Source organism: Aethalodelphis obliquidens, unplaced genomic scaffold (genome assembly GCF_003676395.1).
Source record: "Aethalodelphis obliquidens isolate GAN/ISIS:26980383/991018 unplaced genomic scaffold, ASM367639v1 scaffold1, whole genome shotgun sequence".
NCBI classification, from domain to species: Eukaryota; Metazoa; Chordata; class Mammalia; order Artiodactyla; family Delphinidae; genus Aethalodelphis; species Aethalodelphis obliquidens.
Window position 1 is genome coordinate 12,358,524 of NW_020837945.1, and position 19,662 is coordinate 12,378,185.

The window sequence follows — 19,662 nt, forward strand, 5'->3', positions numbered from 1 at the left end:
GCAGCCAAAAATAAGTAAATAAATTTATAAAACAAAATAACCACACTGAGAAAAAGCTACGCACAGAATTTGTAAGACATGGCCTGTATGAGAAGAAAAAGACCTAAAGAGAACACTGAAAGGAATGCAACGAAAGAGTAAAGTTAAGAGGACTACAAAGGCAAATATCAGTGCTGACAAAGGTTAAAGATGGTGCAAGAGCTCGACCTGTGACAGTCTGGCAGATTTTCCACCAGATATGTAGTTGATAACTACGTATTTAAATAAAACTGAGTGGCCAGTACAAACATGGGTTTTCTATACTTTTCATTCATTTTATATTATTAAAAATTATACCCAGAGACCCTGTAGTACATGAGTGTGTGGATAAATGGTTCTCTCTACCTAGAAGGCTATACTATAAACCAAGTTTTTAAGCAGGAGTTGGCTTGATGGATATGCAGTTGGATTCAGGAGAAATAGGGGGATGATCTTACAGCCAGCAGTCAGGAGCTAAGTGACCACAGTAGGCCACTTTCTTCCTCTGGGGAAGAGAGACATTTGCCAATCTGACCAGTACTGCATGTTCCAGGGTTTGGGTGAACCCTGCCGCAACACTACTAGAGATGAAAACACATCTCACCCTGGGCGCCATCCCGCTTCTATCCAGCGTCAGTCTAACGGTCTTCACATGAGGCTCTGGATTGGCTTTGGGCATTTCCAAGGCCTACAGTCACACACTTTCTCCACTCTGCCCCGGAACTTAAGGGTTTCAATGGAGGGAGGCAAAGTTTCAGATACACAAAGTGGCAGGTGCTTGTAATATTCAATTTGCATTTGGCAATGGCCCTTCCAAGGAGATAATCAGGGATCGGGCCTTGCACTATTTCAGCTTTGCTAGCGCCTCGTTATCAAGGCCTCAGTACAAATGTCACCCAAGGAATGCCTGAAGGCTTAAGGCATTCCCTGACCATCCAATCTAAAAAGCCAGCCACCCTGTTCTGTTTTTATATCTATTTGAATTTGCCGTATCCGTTTATTTTTGTTTTCTCTTTGTCACTTACACTGAATATAAGCTCCATGAAAGCAGTGACCCTGAATCTGCCTCCCTGTCACCGGCGCCCGGAAGGAAGCACCGAACCCGATTGCCTTTAATAAGAATTTGTTGGGCAGTGAGTTGTTGGATAGTTTGGGGAGGGTCGCTACGGCAGCAGCCGCTCGAGCCACTCTAGAGATGCGAATTCGAATCAGCCCCACGAAGGAGTACGGACACTTTCCCTGACCCTCAGTGCTGAAAACCGGAGCACCGGGGATCCGCGATCTGAGACAGCCTCTTCTGTGCGTTCCAGACCCGAAGCAGCGGGAGGCATTCCCGGAAGTGGAGACTGGGGGCGGCGGAAATGCTACCGAGGCTCGGAGCTGCGGTGGGGAGACTGCTGCGGGGCTGGGCACCTGTGGGTTCCCACCACCCCACCCATCCCCGACCTAGCAACCTCTTTCCCATCCACCCACCTCCCTGGGTGGAATCTTGGGCCCCAGGCGAGCCGACTGGGCGGCCAGCGCTCCACTCAGCCGGCTGGTCTGTTTGAGGGTTGCCCTGACGACACCCACTTCCGGGAGCAGGGCTCGGCGAATCCGGCTCGCCGGGTGCGGGCGGGCCCCGGAGGCCTTCCCGGACTGTGTGGATCGTTGCTCGCCAGCACCTGCTCCCGGGAGTGGAGGGCGAGGTCTCCGCCCCAGCCTCGGGGTGTGACCTTGAGCGGCGGCCCTCAGACTGTTTCTTTGTTGCTCCTGGCAACAGCCACTTCCGGGAGCGAGTGCAGTTCCCCCAGCAACGCGAGCCCCGGAGCCCCGGGTTCCCGCCTCCCAGCGGCAGTTAGTCGGTCGGTCGTCGCTGTTCGCCGCTCATCCTGGGCCTTCTCGCCTCCTCGGCGGGACCTCCGGAGCCACCATGGTTCTGCTGCACGTGAAGCGGGGCGACGAGAGCCAGTTCCTGATGCAGGCGCCGGGGAGCACGGAGCTGGAGGAGCTCACGGTGCAGGTGGCCCGGGTCTACAACGGGCGGCTCAAGGTGCAGCGCGTCTGCTCAGGTGCGGCCCGGCGGCGCGGCGAGTTTGCCGGCTGGGTTGGGGTGGGGGCCCGCACCGCGAGGGCCCCGGAAGGGAAGAAGAAACTGGGCCATCTGGGACGAAGTTGGGCGGGACCAGCGAGGCTTTTTCGGGCAGGCTGGGGCCGAGGGTCAAGTTTGTGAAGATTTGCAAAGCTATGCGGCAGCCGGGCTTGAAATGGGACAGCGGGGTTCGCCAGAGATGCTTCAAGAGCTGGTGGACCGCGAGGAGAGGCTCCCGGAGCCGGCGGGGAGGGCACACCCCAGGGTCTGGGAGCCGGGATTGGGGCGCTGTGAGCAAACCGAAATAGACCCTGTACAGAGGAGGCAAGAGGCACAGGAGGGAGCCGGAAGCTTGGGCCCAAGAGCCGGTGTAGTGGATTTCAACAAGTGTGAGAGGTGGCACGACCACTGGGCCGTTTTTTACAAGTGAATTTCTAATTTTGAGACTTTGGAGGTAGAGCAGTTTCCGGTGGTGAGCCCCCCCACCTTTGGGATGGCCTTCAGAGGTGAGAAACAGTGAGAGCGCCTCGGTGTTCTTGCCTCTCTTGGTGTCCCCTTCTCCAGGAAGCAAAGCCTGATTCTCCTGTTACAGTGTTTTGGTCACTGTCCTCTCGACACTCTGGAGCAGTGCCGTCCAAGGGAGCTTTCCACCGCGATGGAAAATGTTCCCAGGTTGTGCTGTCCAGTAAGGTATCCACTAAACACAGGGGGCCGTTGAGCACCACCAAGAAACTGCGCTTTTTATTTTATTGCATTTCAACTTAAATCCAAGTAGCCACGTGCAGCTAGTAACTGCCACAGTAGGCAGCGCAGTACTTGACAGGATGCTACTCCAGGTGTGCTCTAGGGTGTGATTGTGTCTATAATTATACCACGTGATTTTTGTACCATGGAGAACTCCTTAAGCGTCATGGTTTCTACCTTTATGGGTCATATGTATAGTTTCTTAGTAGAATTTACTGACTCCAAAACAAGCTCGATTAAGTGTTATTTTAAAATGAAAGCATTTGGGGAGAAAAGGGCCTCAACTTCTTTTTCTATGAAATTATCCATTGAAATGTGGTGCTGATTGTTCAGGCATGTTAGTGAACTTAAAACCCATTCATTTGGGACTTCCATGGTGGTCCAGTGGTTAAGACTCTGCGCTTCCACTGCAGGGGCCGCGGGTTCGGTCCCTGGTGGGGGAACTAAGATCCTACATGCCATGCGATGTGACCAAAAAAAAAACCCAACCCATTCATTTAGTCTACAGTCCTTGTTATCAGCCGTGATTCAGGCAGGCCCCAGTGCTATGCCCACTGAAGACAGGGATGAATGAGACCAGCTCCTTGACGCCCCAGATACTTACAGTCTGATGGGGAGAGAGATAATATGTATCCCATAAATAGCCCATTAAGTTCCACCATTTGTTCCATAGTACTGTATTATTACAGGCCATCTAGTGTCTTCACACAGTGCTATGGGAAGACTTAGCTCCACCTACCTCCTTCATGTGAAAGAAAGGAGAGAGAGAGAGAAGGAAAGAGAAGAAAGAAAGAAAGACAGTTTTGCAAGGTTGAAATGTGGATTCGTTTTGGGGTGAATATATATGGAACAGGAAAAATATAAAGCATGCATCTGAATAGTGAACATGATACTAGAAAATCAGGATCTTGTCTCTGCCACTGTGGAAGGGCATGAGCTGCCTTATATCCTCCCCAATGATCAGATGTACATAAATCCTTTATAAAGTATTTATATAAAGTTTCATATATAGTAGTTGAAGTGTGACCAGAGCAAGCCTCAGGTGATACAGCTGCAAATTAGGGAAGATGAGGATGTTGATAACGGTCTGGCCTACCTCTCAAGGTTAAATTAAATGAGATAAGCTATGTGAACGCACTTGGAAAACCATAACTCCCTATGTGGATGTGTATTCAGACTGTCAATGAACTTGAATTTGTGCTTCCTGAGTGCCAGGAAGTATAACATAGCACAGTGGGTTAGAGCACAGAACCTGTAGCCTGTGAACGGTGGGTAAACACCCAGACTCTCTGCATCGGTTGACCTAGGACAAATTGGTGAGCATTTGTCAGAGGGCAAGGACAGATCTGGCACATAGCAAGTGGCATCAGAGTGTTTGTTAAATAAAATAGCCAATGGGCAAGACCCCCGACCACTAGGGAGCTTACATTCCAATGAGGTGTAAGGTTTTATGATGATGACTACCATACATATTGTCTAACTTTCTCTTGTTTTTAAGAAATGGAAGAATTAGCAGAACATGGCGTATTTCTCCCTCCCAATATGCAAGGACTGACTGATGACCAGATTGAAGATTTGAAATTAAAGGATGAATGGGGTGAAAAGTGTGTCCCCAGTGCGGGTTCAGTATTTAAAAAGGATGATATTGGACGAAGGAATGGACAAGGTAATTCAGCATTTTTCTTCTCTCTGCATGCCTGAGTATAGCGATAAGTACAAAAGCAGTTCTTTAAGTTAAAAAATTATAAAATACTTATAAATACAAACTTATAAAATACTTATAAATACAAACTTATAAAATACTGCACCATATAACTACTTGTAAAACACTAATCCAGAATGAATTAGGTGGAAAAGAAGGCATCTGTCTTCTTGCTCTAAGTTGCAGCTAGCTTTTAAATGTGATAGATGAACCATAAGAAATTACCATTTTTTGTTCTTCTTTCTCTAATTGCTTTAGGTGCAAGGTTAGGTTGTTTATTTGAGATGTTTCCTGTTTCTTAAGGTGGGATTGTATTGCTATAAACTTCCCTCTTAGAACTGCTTTTGCTGCATCCCATAGATTTTGGGTCATCGTGTCTCCATTGTCATTTGTTTCTAGGTATTTTTTTATTTCCTCTTTGATTTCTTCAGTGATCACTTGGTTATTAAGTTATTAAGTAGTGTATTGTTTAGCCTCCCTGTGTTTGTATTTTTTACAGATCTTTTCCTGTAATTGATATCTAGTCTCATAGCGTTGTGGTCGGAAAAGATACTTGATACAATTTCAGTTTTCTTAAATTTACCAAGGCTTGATTTGTGGCCCAAGATATGATCTATCCTGGAGAATGTTCCATGAGCACTTGAGAAGAAAGTGTATTCTGTTGTTTTTGGATGGAATGTCCTATAAATATCAATTAAGTCCATCTTGTTTAATGTATCATTTAAAGCTTGTGTTTCCTTATTTATTTTCATTTTGAATGATCTGTCCATGGGTGAAAGTGGGGTGTTAAAGTCCCCTACTATGAATGTGTTACTGTTGATTTCCCCTTTTATGACTGTTAGTATTTGCCTTATGTATTGAGGTGCTCCTATGTTGGGTGCATAAATATTTACAATTGTTATAACTTCTTCTTGGATCGATCCCTTGATCATTACGTAGTGTCCTTCTTTGTCTCTTCTAATAGTCTTTATTTTAAAGTCTATTTTGTCTGATATGAGAATTTTTACTCCAGCTTTCTTTTGGTTTCCATTTGCATGGAATATCTTTTTCCTTCCCCTTACTTTCAGTCTGCATGTGTCTCTAGGTCTGAAGTGGGTCTCTTGTAGACAGCATATATATGGGTCTTGTTTTTGTATCCATTCAGCCAATCTGTGTCTTTTGGTGGGAGCATTTAGTCCATTTACATTTAAGGTAATTATTGATATGTATGTTCCTATTCCCATTTTCTTAATTGTTTTGGGTTTGTTATTGTAGGTCTTTCCCTTGTCTTGTGTTTCTTGCCTAGAGAAGTTCCTTTAGCATTTGTTGTAAAGCTGGTTTGGTGGTACTGAACTCTCTCAGCTTTTGCTTGTCTGTAAAGGTTTTAATTTCTCCATCAAATAATGAGATCCTTGCTGGGTAGAGTAGAAAGTTAGATCAATGGAACAGGATAGAAAGCCCAGAGATAAACCCACGCACATATGGTCACCTTATCTTTGATAAAGGAGACAGGAATGTACAGTGGAGAAAGGTCAGCCTCTTCAATAAGTGGTGCAGGGAAAACTGGACAGGTACATGTAAAAGTATGAGATTAGGTGACTCCCTAACACTATACACAAAAATAAGCTCAAAATGGATTAAAGACCTAAATGTAAGGCCAGAAACTATCAAACTCATAGAGGAAAACATAGGCAGAACACTCTATGACATAAATCACAGCAAGATCCTTTTTGACCCAGCTTCTAGAGAAATGGAAATAAAAACAAAAATAAACAAATGGAACCTAATGAAACTTAAAAGCTTTTGCACAGCAAAGGAAACCATAAACAAGACCAAAAGACAACCCTCAGAATGGGAGAAAATATTTGCAAATGAAGCAACTGACAAAGGATTAATCTCCAAAGTTTACAAGCAGTTCATGCAGCTCAATAACAAAAAAACAAACAACCCAGTCCAAAAATGGGCAGAAGACCTAAATAGACATTTCTCCAAAGAAGATATACAGACTGCCAACAAACACATGAAAGAATGCTCAACATCATTAATCATTAGAGAAATGCAAATCAAAACTACAATGAGATATCATCTCACACTAGTCAGAATGGCCATCATCAAAAAATCTAGAAACAATAAATGCTGGAGAGGGTGTGGAGAAAAGGGAACACTCTTGCACTGCTGGTGGGAATGTGAATTGGTACAGCCCCTATGGAGAACAGTATGGAGGTTCCTTAAAAAACTACAAATAGAACTACCATATGACCCAGCAATCCCACTGCTGGGCATGTACCCTGGGAAAACCATGGTTCAAAAAGAGTCATGTACCAAAATGTTCATGTAGCTCTATTTACAACAGCCCAGAGATGGAAACAACCTAAGTGTCCATCATCGGATGAATGGATAAAGAAGATGTGGCACATATATACAATGGAATATTACTCAGCCATAAAAAGAAACGAAATTGAGCTATTTGTAATGAGATGGTTAGACCCAGAGTCTGTCATACAGAGTGAAGTAAGTCAGAAAGAGAAAGACAAATACCATATGCTAACACATATATATGGAATCTAAGAAAAAAAAATGTCATGAAGAACCTAGGGGTAAGACAGGAATAAAGACACAGACCTACTAGAGAATGGACTTGAGGATATGGGGAGGGGGAAGGGTAAGCTGTGACAAAGCGAGAGAGAGGCATGGACATATATACACTACCAAACGTAAGGTAGATAGCTAGTGGGAAGCAGCAGCGTAGCACAGGGAGATCAGCTCTGTGCTTGGTGACTGCCTGGAGAGGTGGGATAGGGAGGGTGGGAGGGAGGGAGATGCAAGAGGGAAGAGATATGGGAACATATGTATATGTATAACTGATTCACTTTGTTATAAAGCAGAAACTAACACACCATTGTAAAGCAATTATACTACAATAAAGATGTAAAAAAAAAAAAGAAATTACCATTTTTGTAGGCAACAAGTGATTGAAAATTGGCATTTTCATGTGGTTCGACCTAATTGTTTGAGGGGATAATCATTGATAATGTATTGAAGGGTGTGTTTTGTTACAGTTTTTAGATCAGGGTTTATTTAGAGATTCTGTGTGGAAGGAGGAAATAAATGTCAGCCCAACAGTCTCCACTCGAATTGAGGACATGTCTCTCTTTTGTACAAAGCAGCTTAGGACATACCAGCACACTGAAGAAATTCCTCTTGTTTTAGTATATGGTTGTTTGTGTGGAATTGGAAGGAAAAAGGGATGATAACCCATTTTGATAGCTTCTTATCCCTTTTAACCTGCATAAAAAACTCCATTTAAAAGACTATAGGGGCTTCCCTGGTGGCGCAGTGGTTGAAAGTCCGCCTGCCGATGCAGGGGACACGGGTTCGTGCCCCGGTCCGGGAAGATCCCACATGCCGCGGAGCGGCTGTGCCCGTGAGCCATGGCTGCTGAGCCTGCGTGTCCGGAGCCTGTGCTCCGCAACGGGAGAGGCCACAACAGTGAGAGGCCCGCGTACAGCAAAAAACACAAAAACAACAACATCAACAAAAAAGACTATAATTGGGACTTCCCTGGTGACGCAGTGGTTAAGAATCTGCCTACCAATGCAGGGGACACGGGTTCGAGTTCTGGTCCGGGAAGATCCCACATGCTGCGGAGCAACTAAGCCCGTTAACCCCAGTACTGAGCCTGTGCTCTACAGCCCGCGAGCCACAACTACTGAGCCCTTGTGCCACAACTACTGAAGCCCGTGTGCCTAGAGCCCGTGCTCTGCAACAAGAGAAACCACTGCAATGAGAAGCCCGCGCACCACAATGAAGAGTAGGCCGAACTCGCTGCAACTAGAGAAAGCCCGCACGCAGCAACGAAGACCCAATGCAGCCAAATAAATAAATGAAGAAAGTTTATCATGGATTCTTTAAAAAAAAATAAAATAAAAGACTATAATTGATCAGTTAACAAACACCTAAGTATCTACTATGCCCTTAAAACACTATTAGGAGCGAAAGAAATAAAGTGTCCCTATAAGGCCTTTGCATCCTCAGAAATTTTTTTTTTAGTATTGAAGATAATAGGAATTTCTAGTATTATTTCTTTTGAACTTTAACCTAGAAAATAGTTGGTTGTTTTCCACATCTTTTCATACCTAAACCCATTCTCAATTTGGAGAGATCTTTTGCTTTTTAGGAGGAATTGCATCAATGAAAAAACTAATGGTACTCGTAAGAAGAGTTAACAGTTTATTTTTACCAGTTCATTATTCATCTTTAACCAAGATTGTCTTAATCACTTTTATTTTAATACAGTTTTGTATTTCTAGTATTTTCAATGGCTATGTTATTTATTCAGCATATGAAGTTTGAAAGATTTTTACCAAGTTTCTTACAGCCAGCTTTCCTGTATCCCTCATCTGATTTCCATTCTTGTACTTTCTCTCATCTCACTTCCTCCCTGACGCAGACAGAAGGGATTAAGATGTTTAAGAAGAGTTTTAAAGATGGCTGTCTCTCTCTCCCTTCCCTTTTTTATTTTCATAGCTCCAAATGAAAAGATGAAGCAAGTTTTAAAGAAGACTATAGAAGAAGCCAAAGCAATAATATCGAAGGTTAGCTTTTTAAATGAAGCCTTTCTTTCCTTTCCTTTCCTTCCGCTCCCTCTCTCTCTTTCCTTTTCTCTTTCCTTCTTTCTTTCTTTTTCTTTTCTTCCTTTCTCTCTCTTTCTTTCTCTCTCTCTCTTTCTCTCCCCCTCCCTCCTTCCCTCCTTCCTCCTTCCAGAGGCAAGGGAAACAAGCATGTTTGGGGTGGGCCCTAGCTTTTCCTTTTCATAATTGTCCTCAATCCTCCCAGTTCTTTCAGGTCTGACAGAAATGGGTATCGGCTTGTGTAAATGTGGTTCACGTATGAATTGCTGCATATATGATTTTGTTTCCTTAACTTTTTTTTTTTTTTTAGTTGAAGTATAGTTGATTTACAATATTGTGTCAGTGTCAGGTGTACCGCATAGTGATTCAGTTGTGGTTTTTCCTGATTATATTCTCTTTTAGGTTATTACAAGATATTAAATATAAGTTCCTGTGCTACACAGTAAACCCTTACTGCTTGTCCGTTTTATGTGTTGTAGTTTGTAACCCTTAAGAACTAATGAAAGAGGAACGGGGAGATGCGAACGTTGTAACCACACGCTGGATCTACAGATACCTGACTGGCACAGCATGTGTTTATTACGAATTAGCTTTTTGTAATTGTCTTAAGTATTTACACAAAAAGTGTTTCATTGAAGGAGAAACATACCATTGACATGCATATACTGTGAGCCTGGAGGAGAATAATTTAAGGATTTTTCAAGAATTGAATGTTTTTATCAGTCGCTTTTGTTTATGTGTTGCTGGGACTAGTTGCTCCCACCCGCCACTGCAGGCCTTCTCACTTGATAACTGCTTTTTCTTCTGTTCCTCTCAATGCACTGGGCATAACTGTCATTTCTAAACCAACACTTCCCAAATTCTTCAAGCTCTTAACTAATCCTTTAAGTGCTTCAGGAAAGGCTGCCCTTCTGCCTGTTAATATAGGAAAGACTCTGGGAAAGCCGACAAGGAAGGCTTCGGTTCGATCCAATGTTTGCAAAATGCATTTGACTGCAGAACCTTTTTTTAAAAGGATAATAGCTAGTAACATCTAGTCAAATGGGCACATCTCAGAGCACGTTAGGAGAACAGTGGCCTGGACCCTGCTTCGCCCCCTTCACTCCCCACTCTTGCTTCTGTGGGTATCCTTCCTATTCATTTGTATCACTTCTTCCCTTTGCCTGTGTGTCTTTTTACATAGTCATGTCATAGTTGAGAGAGAGAGGTTTCCCAGGGGCTCCAGTCGCTTTGCTGCAGCGATTTTCCCAAAGTTGCAGAGCTCCTGGGTGGCCAGGCCTCACTTCTCACCCGGGGCTTCCACGCTGCTTCCCAAATGCAGCCGGCGTCGCTCTCGCCTCCCTAGACCCTGCCCTGTGGGGGGCACTTAGCCCTGTGGGTCAGAACCCACTGGGCGAGCAGGGAAGGAAGAGTTCAGGTCCCAGCAGCCCCACTGTGACCAGTCCCTTGGCCCTGGGCCTGGGACTCCACCTCCATTGCTCAGGTTCCTCAGGGGGAGAGTGGAAGACGGTGGAATATCGGAACTGGGGCTCCTTGGGGTGGGACGATGGTGTCCATGCCGCCTCTCTTCCTGGGACCCACCCTCTGCTGTGAGTGGGAGACCAGGACAGCGGGGAATCTCTGTCGTCCTGAGGCCGCACCGTGAGTTTCTCTGTCACCCAACCATGGCATCTGGTGGGGAATCACTGCCCTTGACATTGGTGGAGTTTTTGTAGAAAATGACCCCGTGGCGCCCCCTTTCTGCATATATTGGTAGTGGGGGGTGGAGCCCTCCGAGTGGGACAGCTTCCCTCCGGTGACCCCGGATCCGGGAGATCTTCACACCGTCTCTACGGCATGTGCCCCTCATGGGAAGGCCTGATTTCTTTTTTGAGGATTTATGACTTGGAAACAATTTCATAAGCCGCACTGGGAGTAGGTAAGGCAGGAATGTTACCTCCGTCTTACAGATGAAAACGTAGGTTTAGAGAGTTTAAATCTGGGCCTCCAGGGCATTCTGCCTTCCCTGGGGTGCATCAGCTTCAGGCCACGGGTGCTGCCTGGTCCCCGGTCCCCCCGGGACTTGGGCATCCACGCTGATGATCCGTGTTGCACCAGGTCACGGGACTCCTGCATTTCCTCGGAAGCAAGGATTTTCATCTCCCTTCCGTGTCACTTGCCTACAGCTCGGTCAGGTTATAACTCACAGTTACTCAGAGCGGTTCCGTCTCAGATGTGGGCCCTGATGTCGCCCTCGTAGTGCAGGATCCTCCATCCCTCCCTGCCCCCGCCCTTGCCCCCCAGCCCCTTGTCAGCGTGCCGAGGGTTCCCGATAACCCCTCTCCCCTACCTTGCCTCCCAGCCCAGCGGGGCCCCAGGTGGCCTCTTGCTGGCTCCGGGTCTCTGCATGGCCCGTGCTCCTGGCCTGACCTCCTTTGCTGAGCAAGCTCTGACCTCATGGGGACTGCGGGCCCGCTGGCCCTCCCCCCAGCCTGTCTCAGACCCTTCCTCTCCTTGGGCTCCTGCCCTCTCACCTTCTCCGTGGCATATCTGCCTCCTGCTTTGGCAGTGAGGTCGAGGCCGTCTGGCATAAGCCCTCAGTTTTCTGTCCCCCCTGCAAACCGTCTCTTCCTGCATCTCTCTCGTTCTTCCCTCGAAACTGACCAGTGTCTCCTGCCCCTGGGCTCTCCCACTTCCGCTGCTGCCCCCACTCCAGCTGGTCTGCATCTCCCCTTCTAGAAACCCAGGAGGAATAATGCCTTTAGTCTCTCCTGTCCTATGGCAGCATCTACTCTGTAAGCACACTCGGGCCTCCTACCTTAGCCTGAAATCAATCCTCTGCAGCTTAACCTTCCACCTGCCCCCCCACCACTCGCCCCCCCCAACTTCCCGCCCCCAGCAGCTTTCCCGAAGGAGAGGCCCCCAGATCCTCGGACCAGATGCTCCCGGGTTTCTCAGAACCTGGCCTCTGTTTTCTTCTGCCACAGAAATGGCCGCCTCAGGGCCAACAGTGACCCCCCTCCTGCAAATCCAGGGGCTTTTCCCGTCTGACTCCTGGACCCCTCTCTGTCTTTCGACCACGTACATGAGCCTCCTCTATCCTGGTTCCCTCCCGGCTTCCTGGGTGCTGTTTTCTCTGGCTCTTGCCTCTTAAATTTGGTGTTTCTCAAAGTACTTTATCCTGAATCTCTTCTCTTTTCTTTCTGCTCTTTCTTCCTCGGCATTTTATCTTCTCTGCTAAATACAGATTCCACTCTCCACAATAACTCTCAAATCTCTGTCCTCTACCCCAGCATCTTCCTTTACTTGCAACCTGAGTTTCCAGCTGGTTTCTAGAAGGTTCTACCTGAAAGTCCAACCAGCACTTCAAACTCAAGTTTTCTAGACCTGAACTCATTGATTTCTCTGCCCTGTGTTCTTTACCCAAGAGGAAGCACTTCCTGCAGACTTTCCATTTCTACTAAGAGCCACTGCTGTCTCGGTTATCCAGGCTCAGTGTCACCTTCGTCACTTCCTCTCTGTCACTCGTATGCCTTAAGTCTGGTCCTGTACCGTCCACTCCCATGGATTTAAGATGCATCTTAAAGCCCTCGTTTCATTTCCACGGTCACCACTTTATTTAAGGCTCCCCTGATAGCCTTTTTTTTTTTTTTTTCCGGTACGTGGGCCTCTCACTGCTGTGGCCTCTCCCGTCGCGGAGCACAGGCTCCGGACGCGCAGGCTCAGCGACCATGGCTCATGGGCCCAGCTGCTCCGCGGCACGTGGGATCCTCCTGGACCGGGGCACGAACCCGCGTCCCCCGCATCAGCAGGCGGACTCCCAACCACTGCGCCACCAGGGAAGCTCCCCTGATAGCCTTTGTGTTCAGACACCAGCTGGGGGGCCTGTAACTCAGCTCTGACACTAACTACCCAGGGCTGGCACGGACCCCGCAAGCTAAAGGGTGAGTTCCTCAGCCAGACTCGCCCGACTTCCGGCACCAGGTGACCTGCCCTCTGTCTGGTTTGGCCGCAGGTTTGGAGGTTCCCACCACCCCCCTTCAGGTTCAGTGATTTGCTGGAATGACGCACCGAACACGCTGCAAGTGCTGTAGTTCCTATTTTGTTGTAAAGTTTTGTTACAAAGCATACAACTCAGAAACCGCCGGATGGGAGAGACCCGTAGAGCAAAGTTAGAGCCAGGGGCAGGGGGTGCAGAACCTCCGTGGCCTCTCCTCCTCCGTGGACCCCGGGTGCACACCTTCAGTGTGCTCTCCATCCAGGAGCTCCACTGAGCTTCAGCGTCCAGAATTTTTATCAGGGTTCCATTGTGTGGACCTGATTGGTTAAATCAGTGGCCACATGACTGAGCTCCTCTCCAATCCCCTTCTCCAGAGGTGGTGAAGATGGGGGTGCGGGGAGGGTGTCTGAAAGCTCCAACCTGCTAGTCCCAGCTTGGGCTTCCTGGGAGGGCCACCGCTCCCCAAACTATCCAGGGGTTCACATGGATCACCTCGTCAGCATGAACACAGGTCTGGTCAGAGGGGGCTGGTTAGGAATAATGACAACCCTATCACTCGGGAAATGCCAAGGGTTTTTGAAGCTCTGCGCCAGGAACGGGGGGCAAAGACCAGATACACTCTCGATTACGTCACACCTTTCTCTGCACTCTTCAGAGCCTGCTACGTGGTCTGCCCCCGCCCGGGTCCATTCTACAACCACTGCAAGATGAGTCTCACAGCGTCACCACTTCTTCCCAGAGAAGCCACTCGCTGCCCATCGCCTCACTGTCAATGCTAACTCCTCAGCCTGGCGTTCACGGCCATCCCAAAACAGGCTCCAGCCTGGCCGGCCAGCAGTGCCTTCCCTTCCCCGAGCTGCGTGGGCTGCTAGCTGTGACCTGCTTTTCTTTGCCGTTGCTTGTCCCGAAGCACTCTGTTCCCTGAGATGCCGTCCCCTCTGCCCTTTTTCCTGATGCCCTCTCGCATCTGTACCGCTGGACTGGGGTTCCTCCCATCAGAGTGTCCTCTGCACTTCACCCCTCTTGGTGCCGCTCGTATCCTGCCTTATAACCTAGGTCGTGGTGGCCATGGCTCAGCCCCAGGAATAGACCGTAGTCACTTGGGTAGCGAGCGCCGTCTGATTCTTCTGTCGCTCTGGCAGTATCTGGCACGGGTCTTGTACAAGAACTTGATTGGGATTTGTTGAGTTGATCAGCTGCATCATAGATAACAACGCCTGTAATCATTTTCAGAAACACGTGGAAGCCAACGTCTGCGTTACCATGGAGATGGTGAAAGACGCCTTGGACCAGCTTCGAGGTGCAGTGATGATTGTTTATCCCATGGGGTTGCCGCCATACGATCCTATCCGGATGGAATTTGAAAATAAAGAAGATCTGTCGGGGAGTCAGGTATGTGGCTCTTGGGGTTTCTTCCAGGTGAGTCCCTTCCCTCCCCCAGCCCCCAAAGAGCAGCAGCCCCTCCGATTTGACCTTTCTCTGCTGGTGTAGTTTGTTGCTTCATACACAGCTTTCCATTTTGCTAGACTAGGCTTCAGAGCAGAGTTGTGAATTCAGGGGAGGACCCCGAGGACGTGCTCCTGGCTGAGGGCTTGGCCCCCACACACAGGGGTGGCAAGAGACAAGGGAGTAACTGAAAGCAGTCCCATTTTCTTTGACCACTGGGAAGCCAAAACCCTAATTTGTGCCTATTGCTACCCAAACGTATCGGTCCCTTTGCATGGAATTTTGTGTTCTAGCCTTATCTCTTTTTTTCCCCCAATACATTTATTTATTTATTTATTCGTTCATTCATTCATTCATTCTTGGCCACGTTGGGTCTTCGTTGCTGCACGTGGGCTTTCTCTAGTTGTGGCGAGCAGGGGCTACTCTTTGTCGCGGTGCACGGGCTTCTCATTGCGGTGGCTTCTCTTGCTGCGGATCATGGGCTCTAGGCACGCAGGCTTCAGTAGTTGTGGCTCGCGGGCTGTAGAGCACAGGCTCAGTAGTTCTGGCGCACAGGCTTAGTTGCTCCACGGCACATGGGAGCTTCCCAGACCAGGGCTCAAACCCGTGTCACCCGCATTGGCAGGCGGATTCTTAACCACTGTGCCACCAGGGAAGCCCCTAGTCTTACCTCTTGCTCCTTATTATTTTCTTAGCTTTATGTTCCACTTTCCTTTGTTTTTCTCATTTTTTCATTCCTTATCCTGTGGGACAGTATCTTTTTCTCTGAGCCATCTTAAATAGACAGGATATGCAGAAGCAAACGAACAGCCCCATTATACCTATACAGCTCTTCCTCAATTTATGATGGGATTATGCCCCAACAGACCCAGCGTAAGTTGAAAATGCATTTAATACATTTAACCTACCAAATATCATAGCTTAGCCTAGCCCACCTGAAACGTGCTCAGAACACTTACATTAGCCAACAGTTGGGCAAAATCATCTAACACAAAGCCTATTTTATAATAGTGTGATTTATTGAATACTGTACTAAAAGTGAAAAACAGAACTGTTGTCCGGTATGGACAGTTGTATTGGTTGATTACTCTGGCGATCACAAGTTACTGCCGTTGCCCAGCATCACAAGAAAGTCTCATACTCTACATCACCAGGCCGAGAAGAAATCAAAATTCAAAATTTAAAGCATGGTTTCTACTGAATGCGTATCACTTTCACACCATCATACAGTCAAAAAGTCATAAATCGAACCATCGTAAGTCAGAGGCTTTTGTATTTAAACACCCAGCAGGATCCCCGTATTCTTCCCTGGCAGTAACCTAAAAATCCATCTAAGACAGACCTTGTATCATGGATGAGGGTGCAAATGAGATAGGATACCCGCCACCTTCCAGAAGTGACCTGAGTCAGGGCATGAGTTGAAACTAACAGGAAAGGTGCTGAAATGAGTGAGGGCTTTGAGTCGGGGGCATTAGTGCTGCCCGTGGGGGACGGCAGGGGAGGGCAGGGTGCTGGAAGCCTGTCCCACTTCCGATGCTGGGAGGGGCATTGGCCAGGCTCCCTGCCCACACCCATGGCCGTGTCCTGACTACCTTAAAGCTGGTTCTTACCGTGAACCCAGGCAGCACTCAGTGTCATCACAGAATCAGAGGCACAATTGTGGTGGGCAGCGAAGGAGCTAAGACGATCAAAGAAGCTTTCGGACTACGTGGGGAAGAATGAAAAAACCAAAATTATCGTCAAGATTCAGCGGGTAAGTACTTTAACATGTCACTATTGTTCGCTTACTTGCAAACTGATAAAACTTTACATTAAATCTGAAAGATTTAAACTCTTGTGCAGACACTTTAATCCTGCCGGTCCAGGCTTAAAGTCAAACTGTCCTCTTTATGGGGCAACAAAAACATGAAGGAAATATGGATCGGTGGACGGTATCTGGAGTTTGTTTTAACTGGGGGGAAAGGAGAGTATGCTGCGTTCATTTCAACTTTAAAAATGGGGCTTACCAAAAAAAAAAAAAAATGGGCTTACAAGTAACTAAAACTGTTTCTTGAAATGAAAAATACAGCCCAGAGCACTGATGTCAAGTTTGTCTAAGTGCTGACAGTCTGTGAAAGAGGTGGAGGGCTGGAGACCTGTCAGGACTTCGTGTGGAGCCGTATACCTGCAGGCTGCTTTGCTGTGTGCTCTCTCCTAAATCACCTCTATAGTTTGGGGGCAACAGGGTCCCCCCACGATTATCTCTATCCCTCCCTCACTGGATCTGCAGTGGCTGACTTGGGAATGGCTGTGACCAACACGGCACCCTCCAGCCTCCACTGTGAGGGCCCAGGGCCAGAGCGAGACTCCCCTCGTGATCCGCTGTGGATGACCAGAGATGCAAGGCCTGTTTATCTTTAGCAGTCGGCAAAGGCAGTTGTAAGGCGTGAGCTGTAACTTCCTGGGTCGTCCTTATAAGAACGCCTCAGTCCGCAATTTGCTGTCCCCCCCACCCTGTCTTTTCAGAGGGGGCAAGGAGCTCCAGCGCGAGAACCCATCATTAGCAGTGAGGAGCAGAAGCAGCTGATGCTCTTCTATCACAGAAGACAAGAGGAGCTCAAGGTACCGTGTGACTGATGGATTCTCAGCTAGCTGGCGCCTGGGGCGTTCACCCCCTCACCCCCAGGCCTTACTCTGGGCACGGGGGTAGCTCGGGGGGCTCTGCAGGATGTGGTGAGGGCACGTCCTGAGCTGCAGCCTCGCCAGGGCTGCGGGGGCCCTGCCCGGTGTCCGCCTGCCTTAGGCTCTGGAGGTGTCCTGCTTGTGGGGACGTGGGGAGCAAGGAGGTTGGTCGTGGGTTCTGCAGAACACTTTCCTGAAATGCCTTCCTGAGCAAAATACATTTGTGTCCAGAAACTGGAAGAAAATGATGACGATTCCTGTTTAAATTCTCCGTGGGCAGATAACACTGCTTTGAAAAGACATTTTCATGGAGTAAAAGACATAAAGTGGAGACCAAGATGAAGTTCACCAGTTGATGAAGCTTTCTAAAATATTAGCTCACCTTTCTTTTGGCAAAATGATAATAATAATAACTAAAAAGGACACCCACAGCTCTCTTTGAAAGTTGTTGAAATTTCTGGTTTTCCTAGTTGTTTTTTCAGTTTGAATGTTTAAAATAAAAGTTATTCAAGGTTTTAGAACTTAATAAATACATCCTCAAAAGAATCCGCCTAAACTGTTTTTATTTCAGGACGACTATCTACTAATCTGAGGTTTTTCTTTGGCAAACTACTGAAGATATAGTTACAAACATTTTTTGCTTCCTGATTGCTGTATTGCAGGAGGTTGAAAGTACCTTTTGTCCCAGGGATCTGCTGTGAAACTTGGCTGTCAGTGGCCACTAGAGGCCGCCCGTCACTTCCTTACCCGCATTCTTCCTGGGCCCTCCCTGTGGAACTGTCAGAGGCCCAATTCTCAATCTTGTTTCAGAGACTGGCAGGGGGTCTAACTGTAGCCTCGTGTCTCCCAGCTTCAGAGGTGAAGTTCACCCCCTGGTTGAGACCTGGCTGGTCTTGTCTTCCAGGTGTAAAGGCTGTACCTGTGATGGAAGTTGGGTGGCCAAACTAGACTAACCTTGAAACTGGACAAATTCTTGTGTAGTTTCTGGGCTTTTCCTGAAAACAAATGCAGATCCTGGTAACCGATGGTTCTCCCTGTGGGCTCACAAGAGCCTGCAGCTCTTGTCGTGCTGAGGTCGGTACCGAGGCTGACAGATGCAAACGCTGTTGGCTCGGTGACAACCACGTTGGCTCACCTGTCATCCTGACTGGTTTTCTAGGACATCTTTGCTTTTAAATTCTCCAACTCATCATCTCTGCAAATGCTGACGTCTCAGCAGCTCGAGTACATCTCTCAGATTGTGCAGCCAGAAGTGGCCTAGACGTCTTGTCCAGCTGCATTTGGTCTGTAGAAGACTCTTCCCCTAGTTGGAGGAAACGCATCATGCTCGCTCTGAGGAAGAGTGAAGTGACAAGGACGCTCCCTGCCCTGGTCTCCCCGTGCCCACTGCTCCTCGCCCGCCACGGTGCTGGAGCGCCCCGTACACGCACAGCCACAGGGATGGAGCTGGGGCCGGGGCCGGGGCCGGGACCCTGGGTTCCCAGACCTGATTCCATTGTAGAGGGTGAGGACCGTCCATGTCTCCCCCAGCCCTTCACACATCGGCGAGACCCACTCAGAGTGCCCTCACCTCGAGGGGAGGCTTGGCTCCTGTCAGAGACGAGTGCCCCCGGAGAGCACCCTACACAGGTTCTTCTCCCAGAACCCTCTGCAGCCTGTCCTCATCTCCCCACAATCTCCAGGTTACTTAGGGCCCCTGCACTGACTAACATTTCTGCTGTCCTCAAAACAGCATTTTTCTAACGTGGCTTGTAACCGACTATACGCCTTGATTGTACCTTACTCTGCTGATGGTCAAATTTTGTAAAATCAAGTTTGCATCTGTTTGCTTTTTGACTTTCATTATTATTTTATTTTTAGCAAAGTAGAGTTGACATGATATTATATTAGTTTCAGGTGTAATTTTATTTTTTTCATTATAATTGTAAACGTCTCTGTGGAAAGCCTCTGTCCTTGGATGATATAAAGTTCGCAATAAGATCCTGTGATTTTATGTGAGGAGCTCCCGCCCTTGTCAGTGCATAGTTCACACGCATGCGTGACAGCCATACTTGAATTGCAGAAGACGTTAAGCCACGTGATCACAGTAGCTCTTCTTAAGAATCACTATTTCCGTATCACTAGGAATTCTTGACTCAATGGGATTTCAGTGCTTTCTGTGGCCATGACGGTTACTCTGTTGCTTCACATAATCACCGGAAATTGTTAACCAAAGGGCCACTGGCTTTTGAGTACAGAAATCACTGCATTACTGTCATCACACTACAGCCCTTTATTGAATACTCACGTAAAACGCACAGTCCTCTCCTCGTCATAACCCCTGAGCTCTGTCCGTTCTGACATAGCAGCTCCTCAGAAGGGCAGTACTGGAGCTGCCCCTTCACGGCCGTCTGTCTATAAGGAAGGGGGGCAGGCAGTCCCTGGGCGACTC

General features: G+C 47.8%; 1 protein-coding gene across 4 annotated transcripts; it reads left to right on the forward strand.

The window, feature by feature from the left end:
* Positions 1 to 1,805: 1,805 nt before the first annotated feature.
* Positions 1,806 to 19,209, forward strand: CFAP298 (cilia and flagella associated protein 298). 4 transcript variants are annotated; one of them, XM_027101274.1, is made up of 7 exons: positions 1,806 to 2,069; positions 4,332 to 4,499; positions 9,042 to 9,109; positions 14,358 to 14,516; positions 16,192 to 16,323; positions 17,076 to 17,171; positions 17,463 to 17,777. In XM_027101274.1, the coding sequence occupies exons 1-7, from the start codon at positions 1,931 to 1,933 to the stop codon at positions 17,571 to 17,573; spliced, it is 873 nt and encodes a 290-aa protein (XP_026957075.1). In that variant the 5' UTR covers positions 1,806 to 1,930; the 3' UTR covers positions 17,574 to 17,777. The 4 variants fall into 4 exon arrangements, with proteins under 4 accessions (XP_026957075.1, XP_026957077.1, XP_026957078.1 ...); XM_027101275.1 differs by lacking the exon at positions 1,806 to 2,069 and adding an exon at positions 2,469 to 2,595; XM_027101276.1 differs by lacking the exon at positions 17,463 to 17,777 and having other exon boundaries at positions 16,971 to 17,095.
* The last annotated feature ends 453 nt before the right edge of the window (positions 19,210 to 19,662 follow it).

Bases quoted from the DNA above. Each gene is read 5' to 3' on its own strand.
- CFAP298 (XM_027101274.1), top strand. From the start codon at position 1,931: ATGGTTCTGCTGCACGTGAAGCGGGGCGACGAGAGCCAGTTCCTGATG. The intron at 9,110-14,357 runs GTTAGCTTTTTA...AATCATTTTCAG, and splicing joins CCAAAGCAATAATATCGAAG to AAACACGTGGAAGCCAACGT. The intron at 17,172-17,462 runs GTACCGTGTGAC...ATTTGTGTCCAG, and splicing joins GAAGACAAGAGGAGCTCAAG to AAACTGGAAGAAAATGATGA.